Source organism: Thalia democratica, chromosome 5, assembly GCF_965202585.1.
Source record: "Thalia democratica chromosome 5, ktThaDemo2.hap1.1, whole genome shotgun sequence".
Taxonomy (NCBI): Eukaryota; Metazoa; Chordata; class Thaliacea; order Salpida; family Salpidae; genus Thalia; species Thalia democratica.
The window spans coordinates 49,785,256-49,798,693 of record NC_139169.1 but is presented as its reverse complement, the minus strand read 5'-3'; the positions used below and the strand labels follow the sequence as shown (position 1 = coordinate 49,798,693).

The window sequence follows — 13,438 nt, the reverse complement described above, 5'->3', positions numbered from 1 at the left end:
GCTAGCCTCAAATTCAAAAATAAAATAAAACTAACTAGCCTTAGTTGGCCTTAGATTGTAATAACTAGTCAAAGTCATCCTGAGATTTTGAAGAATTTCACAACTAGCCTGAATAGCTTCGGTTAGAGTTTCTTGAACTCTTTACACAGCAGATATTTAGTTGAAAAATTTCCGATAAAAAAAATTATATAACTTTATAATAAGCCCTACAGGGCAAAAAACTAATTTATAAATAAGTTCTTAGAAATATAAAAGTTGTGAATCTTATTAAACAGTGTTGCCAAAAAACCTAAAATTTGATAATTAAGGCAAAAAAAAAGCCTGAAAAAACTTTGAATTTGAGAAGTTTTAACACATAACATTTGTGGTTTTTATAAAACAAGTTTGCCAAAAAACCTGGAAAATATTAAAATTTTGAACAAAAACCTGGAAAAACCTAGAATTTCAAGCAATTTTTCCTCTATAATGATTAAATTTTACCTAGGTACAAAAAATCTATCATCAACAAATATTTTTTTTATGTTTATTAAAATGTTTATTAAAATGTTTATTAAAAAGGACATAGTTTTATTTAGGTTAACAGTTTTTATCAATGTTATACTGTTTATAAAATTTTTGACCTTTAATTGAAAGTGACTTTTTTAACAAAAATAAACAAAAAAGTTGTTCTTTTAAGAAGCTAGAAGAAGTTAAGAAAACCTTGAAAAAAACTTAGTTATACCTGATAAAAGCAAAATTTCTAAAGGTAACTCAAATAACTTGAATAAAAGTTTATAAATGAAAAACAACAATAAAATGAGACAAAAATAGAATAAAATAAATTCTGGTCTTTAAGTGTTTTAACTTAAATTAAAAAAACTAACCCTGATTTATAAACAAATTAGTGGAAACCCTGTATTGTACATATCAGTTTGCCAATGTTAGTGAACATTTAAAATACTGATTATCACTTAAGTATTCTAAAAACAATTTTAAGTTAAATAAATAAACTCCAAATATAATCAAACCATGTAAGCAAAAAATAAAAATAAATTAATAATACTGTAAATTAATAACAAATACTCGTTCCTTGATTTTACAAGTAGTATTGACAAGTCTTTAAAATAATAATACCAGCTTTTAAAGTATTTTTTACTGTTCAAAAAAAACTTTTTAAAGGCCCCAGCATTTTTACTTTTTCTATCAATACTTTTGTTAAATTAATAAATGTTATATAAATAAAAATTATAGATGATAGTCAATTAACAATTCTTCCTTTTTCAGTTTACTCAAGGTAAATAAAAAATAGTAGTAACCATGGCTCGTACCAAGCAGACAGCAAGAAAATCAACTGGAGGAAAAGCTCCTCGCAAGCAGCTGGCAACTAAGGCAGCCAGAAAGAGTGCACCCTCAACTGGTGGAGTTAAGAAGCCTCATCGCTATCGCCCTGGTACTGTTGCTCTTCGTGAGATTCGTCGTTATCAAAAATCTACTGAATTGCTGATTCGCAAGCTTCCTTTTCAGCGTTTAGTTAGGGAAATTGCCCAAGACTTCAAAACAGATCTCCGCTTCCAGAGTGCAGCCATTGGGGCTCTACAAGAAGCAAGTGAAGCTTATCTTGTTGGTCTTTTTGAAGATACCAACTTGTGTGCAATTCATGCTAAGAGAGTGACTATTATGCCCAAGGATATACAACTTGCCCGCCGTATTAGAGGAGAACGTGCTTAAGCAGTTGCCAAATGCATGTAGCAAATGTACATAAGCAGTGGATCTGACTATTTTTGATTTTTACATCTTATAGACTTTCTTCTAGCATTCTAAATATGACCAGTGTAGTTATGGTGGTTTTTCATTAGAATTAAATATATTTGATTGCAGTTGAATTCTATTTTGAAAATATATTATTAACATTTTAAATAAGATGTAAATTGAAATACTTTAATGTTCTTCTAGTTTTGTTAATAGCAATTTTCATTGACTAAGATAAAATCTGTTACCTTATGAGTGTAATTGTTTTGTATGTTTGTTTAGTTTTTCGTTCATATTAAATGTGTTCACTCAAATTAAATGTGTTTTTATTTACTTAGGTACGGATTATCTAAAGTTAATTGAAAACAGCCATGTACTCTCCTGCAGCTAACAGCGCAGGTTAGTGTTATGAATGCCTTAAATAATTCTTAATCACATATTAAAAATTTAAAAAAGTTACTTCAACTCCAAGTCTAATTGTCATACCATATAAGCTCAAAACAAAGTACTATTTAAGTTAAAAATTCGATAAAATAACTAAATTATGTAAAAAAATAAAATCTGAATTTTTTATTGCTATACACATGAAATTTCTTGCACATTTTCTAAATTTTTATTTAGCAATATGTAAAAATTTCAAAGATAACTGAAATCACTAATAAAATATGAAAATTAATTTATTAGACTATTTAAAGTCATATGTGGCAGACCTAAACAGTTTTTTAGGGGTATTGGCAAAATGTCAAGTTTTATTAATTAAAATCTAGTAGCAATTTAAAAATCAGTTTATTTAGTGGTATCAAGTAATGAATTTCTTGTTAAGTACAATTTTGGTTTTTGTATTTAAAACCTATTTAAAATTAAAGCAATTTTTGTCAAATTTTTAGGTTAGTTTAAACCAGGGTTTCCCAAACTTTTTTACTAATGGCCCCCTTTAAAGAGTTTGAAAAAGTAATGGCCCCCTTCAACATATAGATTACTCAAAAACTACAAAAAAATACACATATGAGCTTTTTTTTTGCTCTTCAACTGCAACTCCAGAACATCTAGTGTAAGTTTCAAGTTATAGCCTCATGGCCATGGCCCCCCTGTGGCTCCTTTACTGCTCATGGCCCCCCCTCTTCCCGCTTTGCTGCTCATGGCCCCCTGAGTATCTGTCATGGCCCCCTAGGGGGCCACTTGGCCCACTTTGGGAAACCCTGGTTTAAACAAATGCTTAGTTGAAATTTTCAATCATAAAAATCCTATTGCAAAAAAAATTTATCCTATTCCAGTAGTAGCTTTCTAATATGCTATAGTTTCTGCTTTTTTTTACTACTTAAAGGTCTACTTCAAACATCAAAAAATGTTTTAGTTCAAGTTAAATAAATATTAAGTGAGGTAACACTTTTCAAAAGTGGAATGTGAAACATTCTTTAGAGTTTACAATGATGGTTTAATTTTTTATCATACTTTTTAAGGAGTCCTGCCTAACAAAATAATTTTAGCTTCTTAAAAATATTCTAAAAGGTATTATAATAATATTATAATAATATTCATGCTACTCTATTACAACTAAACTAATATGCTATCCTATTATTTGATTATAAGATCATCAAGGCTTCTGGAAATGTCAGTCTATACTATGGTTTCCCAAACTCATACATAAACGACGCATTGGCAGAAATTAATAAAAAAATCACCTTTTTATGGTACAAAACACATTTTTTAACGGCACATAACAAAATCCTCATAAAGGTGCGGTACTGTTCACTTTGAGAAACTCCTAGTAAGTTAACAAATAAACTTATTGGTGCACAAATTTTCAATTACTGACATTTCAAATTTTAACAAACCATTGTCCTACATAATTAACAATCTTCTTTACTGATAAATAATTTTTATTTATCATCACAAACTTATTAATTAGACCTAAATCAGATTCTTTCAAATAATTTTTTTTTATTAAATTTGTCCATTTAAGTAAAGTCAAGGTTTTGTAAATATTTTAAGTGTCAGAAATTCAATTGCCATGTAACCAATTATATGATTTAACATTTGAAGGTAATTTTAATTAAGTTTTATGAAGGTTCTGTAAAATTTACATTGTCACAACTTCGGTGATTAGCTAATTCTAAACAGTATAAAATATTTCGTTCATTTGCACTATAAAGTTAAGACCTCCGAATATTAAAAACACAAGAAAAAATGAGTCCGCAAATTATAGTGGTAAATGTGGCGAATTTTGTAATAAAAGCTTAATCTAAGAAGTTATGCAACAAAAATGTAAAGTAAAATATTCTTTTTGAAATTAGTGAATAAAACAGTTGACACAGCTAAGCTCTAAGTAGAGATGTGGTTTAGCACGCAAACATATAAATATTAGTTACTTAAATTAAGGCTTAAGACTTCAAATATTATTCAAAGTTTCACAGATAATTATCTACTAAAGGTAATTGATATAATTTTTGAATTGTTTTAGTATAAGTATTCTACTATACAGTTTAGTTTCTTATGTTTTAGAAATATTACATAAAGTATAGTTTTAGTTGTTTTTTAAACTTTACAATTCTTGAATAATAAATCTTATTTAAGTACAAGGAACTTGATAAATGGTGCTTAAAAAAAACAATGAAATATTCTTAACATGTATTATAATAAGCCTATATATAAAAGGAAGTATTAATTTCCAAAAACCGTCAATTAACTACCTCCATTGCCTTTAACATAAAGTATGTCTAAGGAAGTTTTTTTTTAAATTATGCATTTAATGTTAACATAAAGTTGTAAAAACAAAAGTAACAAAGTAGTTTAAAAATTTGATATTTTTTAAAACTTTCATATAGTACAAATACTTAGTTTTTGCTTTTCACTAATATTTCAAATCATTAATAGAATGAAAGTAGCTACTTCATGAGATTTAAATAAAGTTGTTGTACTTCAACATTAACAGCTTAACTTTTTGTTTAGTGTGATTTCGGACTTAAATAACTCTACTACTAATTACCAATCTAAACTAGCTATCTAGTTATGAGATATAAGCTATCAAAATTAAGGGTTAAATTCTCAGGTATGGAAGGCCCAAGCTAAGAAAATAAAAGAGTCTTTTTCTTTAAAATTTTACCTAAATCTAAATTAAAAAAAGTTTGATGGTAGAATATTATTTTTTTTAAACTTTTTTTCATTAGTTAAAAAAACACTTTTTTTTTTCTACTTTTATAAAATATCTTCAAAAATATTTCAGAGTGTATTGCAAATAATATTTTTCTTAAGTTTGATATTTCTACCTCAAAAAAGATGAGATTTTAAAAGATATTATGAATTATAAAAAAATCAACCTTAAAGAAATTGCAGGCCATGTGGGAAACTTATTGAAAATGAATAAGTCTCAAAATTCAATTCAAAGTTTTTGTATTTTATAACAACTAACTTCTGTAATTCATACTCTTAAGCTTACATTTAAAGTGAAATGTTAATGTTGGTAAAAAGCATGTACCCTTTCATTCCCTATAAACACTAAACATATAAATGACTGGCTTTTTGTTGTGAAATGTTACAATATCAATGTTTACAAAATTTATTAAGTATTGTAAACTTTTGCACAAGATTTTCATGGTTTTATATTTGTTGCTAAAAACTATCTTATATTTTTAAGGTAGTTAAAAAAAAGTAACAAATTAATAAGAAAAGTGATAGCTGATTAGCTTATGTTATACTCATCTAGACTTTAAAGTTTGTTGTTTGTTTGACATACCTGTTTAAGTAATGCATACTGATAAGTACTGATTTTATTGAATTAGTAACCGAGTTCTACAAAGTTCTGTAAACATAAGTATTTAAATCAACAAAAGATCAAGAGTAAGGGTTAAATATGTTTCTTCTATAGTTATAATTATATATCAGGAGTCAACATACTGAAAATGTAAATTCTGCTACCATGATGTCTTATCAACTGAAATCATTCTTTTTAAAACAACATTTTTAAGATACAAACTATCAATAAGGATCTTTCTTAACAATTAAGAACAACTAGTGTTTTATTTTGTTGACATTTTATCACAATGAATTTAAAATGTATTATTTTTATAGTCTTCTTGAATAATTTATAATAAGTGCTGCTTGCAGAACACTTTATTCCTATACCGCCAGGAGGCTGCCTACTCATGAAATATGCAAACTGTATTTATAAGTAAACAAATATAATTCACATATAACGTTTAATTTAAACTATACAGATTATAATATATAATATTAATTCTAAAAAATAAATTAATTAAATTTACTAACAAATAATAAAACTTTGGATTAGATTTTAACATAACTACTTAAAAAACTTAATAAGATTTAAATTAGGAGTAGTTAACAAGGAAATCATAATAATATAAAAATAAAACAAAATAACTTACTTCATAAACTTTTTACTGTTTACTGTTTTGTTAACTTGATAGTACTATTCCTAAAAGGTTTATAAAAAAAAAGTTTTATATTTATAGTTTTAAAAAACTTATATTTTTTCATTATAGTATTATACTTGGTATTAAAATTTTATGTTTTGTTTGTTCAAATCTATATTTTTTATATATTTTTATTGATAGGCACATAAGGTGTAGTTTGTGTACGTTTATGTTAATCAAGAACATATTTATTTTCTATTATTGATCTTCTATTCTTTGAAGTACTTATGTCCTTATAAAACTCAATAGAACTGTGTTATTGATTATACATAGAGAAGTCTTTAGTTTACAATAAATTGAGTGCTTTTCTTATTGTTGGTGATATATTCCTACAAATTATTACGTTCGGATCTTTAATTAGCAAATATTATTAACAGCTAATAATTGTTAAATATATAAGTCATATAATGCTTTATAGATTACAATTATTTTATATGTATGCTAGGTGCACGACAATTCAAATTCGGGCAGTTCAAATTCCAAATAGTAAAGAACATATAATTAAGTCTTATTAGTACCTACAAGTCTTTTTTTCTTTTTTGAAAAACTTAAAATAGTTTTTAAGAAACGCCAAAACAATATTTAAAATATAGTAACTATAAATAAATTTTATATATCTTAAAAAGTATTTTAAAGTTTGCAAAAAAGAAAAAATGGCTTGTAGATATTTATAAGACCAACATACGTATTTTTTACTTTTTAAAAACTTGTTACTTTTTGAGATATAACCTCTTAAATATTTTTTTATGAATGAGAATTGTCAGAACTTGAATTGACCGAATTTGAATTGTCATGTAACCTTCATTTCAACTTAATTTTTTATCATAATTTAAATTAAGAGATTTAGATTCAAAACATTCGATAATCGATTTACTTCAATACTATTATGTTTCTCAACAAAGTACTAAAATATTTTTTTGTGTAAGCCTTTGAAGTTTATTTTTATATATCTGTAGTAAGTGACACTAAGATGAATAAAACTTCAAAAAATTTTTGCTTCAATATTAAGTAAGTTTTTAAATATAAACATGTCAAAGTTTTTAGATGAAAAATCAGATGTTGTAATGATTTCAATGTAGCTACAAATTTACATATTAAAAATTATATGTATCATTTTTGGTTTTACTTAAGAATATAATTAAGAATAATTTTTTGATACTTTGACATTGCATTAGAAATATAGAAAAAATGAAGTGAATTTTACACCAAAGTATATCATTAAGCAGAATAATTTTTTTTCAAAACTACCTTTTTTTATAATTTTTTAATAAGTAAAATATGTATGCTTATACTACATACAAATATTTTTTTTAATACTACTTAAACAATGAGTAAAAAAAAAATATAACATTGTATTTTGTATAGGCTCTGTATGTAAAGGTTGTAGATGTAATATAATATATATTAATTTTTTGTACCAAATTCGTATTCGTAGGTTGCATTGAAACATAAAAAAAAGTATAGTGACATATTTATAACTATTTATAGAGACTGTTGAGAGTTTGAAAGCGGAACTTAAGGGACTTAAAACTAATATGGAAATTATACAAAGCGAAAAAATTACCATGGAGGAAGATTTTTCTTTAAAAAAATCAAAGTTCAAAGATATGTTTTACGCAAAAGAAAGTTAGTGATTGGTTGTAGTTATCCTTATTTAAATTTTTATAAGATATTGATACAAGATACTTTAGTACATTTTAAATCCCTGTTTTATATATTTATAATCAGGTATTTTAAAAGAAGAAGAGTATTAAAAATCAGAAATACCAAAAGAAGTTTTTAAATTAATGATATTAAAGTTTAAATTAGTTTTATAATAAAGTAAAGATAATAATAAATCGTCACTGTATGTATCTAAATTTATTCTGAGGAAACATAAAGCATCATGTTCGAAACAAAAATAGTAATCTCTGTTATATATAATGTATATTTTTAAATACTTAAATGGAATTTTCTAATAAAGTTTAACTAAGATTACCTCTTATTAAGGTTTCAAAGCTTGTAAAAGTTGGTAAGGAAAGGAGAAAAAATAATCTAGTAGTTATTATATCTTTAACTTAAAAAAAATCTAGAAAACAATAAGAATGCAACTTAAATTTTACAACTTTTATTTTCTTTATATAGTTGTAGTAATCCATAACTTTTAAAAATAAAAGACTCTTAAAACAATATTAAAACTCTAAGCTGGGTAAGATATTTTTTTTCAAAAGTAGGAGTATAGAAAATTTTTCTAGTAAGCTTCTCAATAAACCTTTAAAACTGAAACTGTATAAGTTGTTTATTACTATCTGATTTAGAAATTAATATTAAGTAACAAAATTTAAACAGACTTGTTAAAAGTTCAGTCAACAAAGCTTGATCAAGCTAACTTGAAAATAGCTGAGTATGAGTCAAGAATACAAAAACTCACTGAGGATATGGAAGACTTCAAAATCGTTGCTTCTGTTTCTGAAAGTACTAAAAAGGTTTATTTTTTTTTAATATTAGTTTTAGTAATTTAGATCAGATGTAGTAAGTTTATTTATGTCCAACTATTTATTGTTTGTTTTGCCATTCGTTTGTTAAGGAACTTACATTCATGTTTTAAGTGACTACGTATTCTTATGTTATAATTTTACAACTTTTATATCTCTAGATACAGTGTGATTATCTGTATAGGCTTACTATACTTTTTTAGAAAGTAAAAACTTATTCAATTTTGAAGATATTAAGTCTGACAAAAATGAGATAATGAATTTTATTATAGTAGTATTGTATAGTATTTTTGATGTGAGCATAAATTTTAGGAATATTTTCGTCTTGTATAAAAACCTTATATATTTTTTATATCACATTTTAGCTATAGTTTTTTTTTTGCTAGTTTGTCCTAAGTCTAGTTGTTAATGTACGATTTAATGATATAAAGCTAAATAGTAAAATTATAATTTTTATAAGTGAATCATTAATCAATTGGTAATCTAAATTTTTCTCTCACGATATTGGCTGGCAAACAAGATACTTTTTTTTTGTTGATTTTAATTTCCTGTAGTATAAATTATAAATTTTTAGTTTATATATACTTATGTTAAGATCTTTTCTCTAACGTGGAAAAATACTTATGCAATCAGTATTTATAATACTTTGCAATTTTTTCTAAATAGCCTGTTTTTTTGAGGTTGCGCGGTATTAAATTCACAATACATGTTTATTTTTATATGCGGACCTTTATTTATTTTATTTTATTTATATTATATTTGAGTTAATTTAAGTTAGTAATTCTAACTTTTTTAGGTAGCATTATTGAAAAAATGTTTATAAGATAAAACAACAAGCTATTTTCGATGTACATTTAAGTTTGTTTATTTTAAGTTTAAAATTTATTTTCATCTTTTAAGTTTTTAAAATTTTGTTTTATGATTTGTTGTCATTTCTAACTTTTGTGTGTTTTTATCGTAAGTGATATGATGCTCAACCAATTGTTGATAATATATATTTTTCGGGGCCGGGTCAAATATGCACGAAGGAAGGGCACTTTTGCACGAAGGAAAATTTTTGCACGAAGACATATTTGCACGAAGGGTCACTTTTGCTCGAAGACGCTTTTGCACGAATAGTCCTTTTTGCACGAAATGTCATTTTTGCACAAAAGTAAAAAAAAAAATATTAAATAAAAATAAAAACAAGAAAAATTAAATTAATAAAAAAACAAAAATGAAGAAAAAAAGTTACCGATCGAGGGTAAGGGTTAGGAGTAACAGTGATAGTAAAAATGAAAAAGAAATAAGAGAAAAATGGAGTCCTAGTTTTTTTTTACAAAAACTAAGATTTACCCTTATTTAAAGCTTAGGACCTTCTATTTTATTGATCTTTATTTGTTGAGTTTTATTTAAGCATTCAGATCTTTATTTCATTGGTAAAAGGTAACAGCTAAATCTATAGAGAGCTACACTTTGGAGGAGCCAATAAAACTAACTTAAGATTTTTATTTTGTTAAACAAAGCTCAAATCCCTCTACTTCAATTTTTAATTAATGTTTTTAAAATTTCAAATGCTATTTTACAATTTTTCTACCATAAAATTCATATAATTAAATAAAAAAAAGACAAGCCACTTTTTTATTCGTGTTTTTTATAATAACATTTGTATTTTAAATCATTCACGAAGTTAAAAAATTCGAAAATTTAAGTTAATTTAAAAGCTTCCTGAATGTTTGAGGTCTCTAACAAAATTTAAAGTTAATTGTTTTTATTTAAATAAATTAAAAAAAAAACGAAAAAAATAACTAAGAAAGTAGTTAAATAAACTATAAAAGTTAAAAAATGTTAAGTTAAATCTATTAAAAATATAAATTTAAACGTTTGCTAATAAAGATCCTAGCGAAACAAGTTTAATGAAATAATAAATGATAACAAATTTAAACAGTGCTCTTTCATTATTACACTTACACATGTTTCTGTAGAGGATGTTTCGACGGAGCTTTGTAAAAAATAAAAACTGCAAGGAAAGAATAGAAGCTAAAGTAGGTATATATATATATATATGTGTGTTTTTTCAAAACAAGAATAAATACTATAGGTTATTGTAGATTAATGGTTAATAATAGATACAATATATAATGTTAAATCCGACTGTTACAGAACTACTTAATATTTGTATATATTAAGTCTACAAATGATAAAGTAAAGTAAATTACAAAATAAAATAACAAATTATAGTATAAAGCACTCACATGAAAGTTCAAGAAATACTGATTCATAAGATTGAATCGTCGTTACACATTCTAAAAAACTCAAACTTTTTTCTAATAACTGTGTCACAATATTATGCTCTAATACATTAACATTAATATGTTATTTTAAGTTTATCTAAATTTGCTTATTTTATAATTCAGATTTAACCATTATAAACACTTTATAAATATATACATTACCCCAAGTCTCTATAGCTTTAATTACCTTAAACTATTGATTAATTTATTAATTCAGTAATTAATGTTTGTTGTTTGTTGTTTTTTATTTTTATTTATGATAGATTACTTATTATGTATTTTGAATTTGGATGTCGTAATTAAAATTTTCAGTGTTTGAATTGTAGTGTAACTAAGTTTTATCACTTATATCTTAAAAATTACTTTGAGTTTTAAATAATGTAAAATACAACTAGTAGCTTTGTTAATGTCTTACTATTTATTATAATTTTCAGACTTAATGATATTTTGTAAAGTATATAATTTTTAGTTTTTAATTTCAAAAGAATGTTATCTATGTTAAATATAATCCACTAAAGTAAAACTAAGCCTACGATAAATTTTATTAAATTAAAAAAGTTAAATGATACTGCCAGGGTTCGTGCGCGTCAGGCTAAGTCAGGCTAAATCAGTTTTTTTTGAAAAAAGTTGAAAAACGTCAGGCTAAATCAGTTTTTTATTGAAAAATTTGAGAACCTCAGTTTTTCTCAGTTCAAATGCTTGAAAATTTTTGATTAAAAAAAAATTGAGAAGGCTTTTTTAAGATCAAATTGAAATGTGAATTTATTTCTAAATAAAGACTTAGTTATTAAAGACAAAATCAGTCAGTATTTGTAAAAATAAATGCTTAAAACCTTTTGTTGAATATCTAAAAAAAAGTTAATATTCTTCATTATTTTGTTTTGAGTGGATTATATACGTCAAAAAAAGTACAGTTTAAACATTACAGTTTAGTTCAACAACTTAGCTGTTTGTTTGAATTTGTTTACATCAGCTATGTTTTTCAGAGCTTAGTTGGTTGAACTGTTTTAATTTCCAATTTAAAGGCTTTATACTAAATACTTTTTAGATTAAAACTCTTAGCAGTTTATTCATATATTTTACTGTTTGTTTAAAGTTATTAGAGATATTCACAACACTAAAACTTAGATTTAAGATATAAGTACTAAGTTTTGTGGGAGTATAAACTTCAGGTACAATTCTTTTTTCTATACAGAAACAAAATATTAAAGGATTTTTTTAAATTTAAGTATAAGCTTTTTAAATATGATATTACATCAACAATCACTATATTTTTTTTGAGTTTAGGATTAATAATTATGTTTCATTTTTATCAATCAGCTTTTTCACAATTTAGTCTTTTTTTATTGAGTTGTAACTAAGCTATGAGTTACTTTTTGCAGATTTTTAAAGCTCAAAATATTTTTGAGATAAAGCTGGTTGAAGTCGGAGACTACAATAGAACTAATCAAGACCCCCCAATACCTAAAATGACTTCTAAAAGCGATTGACCTTACTTTGAAAAAATGTCAGGCTAAATTGGTCTCAGTCAGGCTAAATGATAAAAGTTTCGCGCACGAACCCTGTACTGCTTTAACTTTTTTCTTTCATTTTTGAGTTAATAAATCGAAGAACTTCAACCTTGAGTAAGTTTTTGTGTCATAAATAATAATTGAATTTATAGTTATTTAGATTTGAAGTTAAAATAATCATGTAATATAAAAAAAAAACATTTTACAACTTTCACATAGATTACTTATTTCAGTAAGACTAATTTGAATAATAAAATATTTTTGGTAATAGGTTTTATGTATACCAAACTTAACCTCTATATTTTTTCTTGTGTAGTATATTTTTTATAATTGAAAAAAAAATGTATTTTTTTAAGTTTTCATGTTTCTTATTAGATTATTTCTATTTCTAGACTAATAATCGTAAACTTTTTTATAAATTAAAGTGCCTTACTGCTTTTTTTCAAACATAAATAATAAATTATATTGTTTCCAATGCAAGATAAATGACTTTCTTTAAATATTAATGTATTAAAGCGTAATGTTGTGACGTCAGTATTGTATAGTTTTTTGAAATTTTTGGAATGTTTAACGACTCTAATATCATGAATCAGTATTTCTTGAACTTTAATGTGAGTGCTCTATACTATGATTTGTTTTCTATTTTGTATTTTACTTTACTTTATCATAATTTATACTAAATAATTACAAATATTTTATAGTTTTGTAACAGTCGGATTTGACATTATATATTGTATCTATTGTTAATCCTTAATCTAAAATAATCTATAGTATTTATTCTTATTTTTAATAAACACATATATATAAATCTACTTTAGCTTCTATTCTTTCCTTAAAGTAAATTTATTTTTTACAGAGCTACGTTGAAGTGTGTTAACTTGTTAACACACAGAAACATGTGTTAGTGTAATAAAGAAAGAATACTATTTAAATTTGCTATTACTTAATTAGGTCTCTAGCTTTAAAAAAGATATGCTTGTTGACATCTCAAATTTCTTAAATAATTTAAATTAAAAAAA

At 24.5% G+C, this 13,438-nt stretch overlaps 2 protein-coding genes across 3 annotated transcripts in view; both read left to right on the top strand.

Annotated features, from left to right (window-relative positions):
* The first annotated feature begins 1,267 nt into the window (after nt 1–1,267).
* LOC145835487 (histone H3.3A) lies at nt 1,268–2,066 on the top strand. Its single transcript, XM_082943106.1, has one exon. The coding sequence runs from the start codon at nt 1,297–1,299 to the stop codon at nt 1,705–1,707; it is 411 nt and encodes a 136-aa protein (XP_082799232.1). The 5' UTR covers nt 1,268–1,296; the 3' UTR covers nt 1,708–2,066.
* LOC145835486 (uncharacterized) overlaps nt 2,065–13,438 on the top strand; it is a 33,542-nt gene continuing 22,168 nt past the window's right edge. For both annotated transcript variants that reach the window (XM_082943103.1, XM_082943105.1), the window contains exons 1-3: nt 2,065–2,127; nt 7,650–7,787; nt 8,490–8,626. In XM_082943103.1, coding sequence (XP_082799229.1) covers nt 2,100–2,127; nt 7,650–7,787; nt 8,490–8,626 — 303 coding nt within the window. In that variant the 5' untranslated portion in view covers nt 2,065–2,099. The remainder of the gene's footprint in view (nt 2,128–7,649; nt 7,788–8,489; nt 8,627–13,438) is intronic.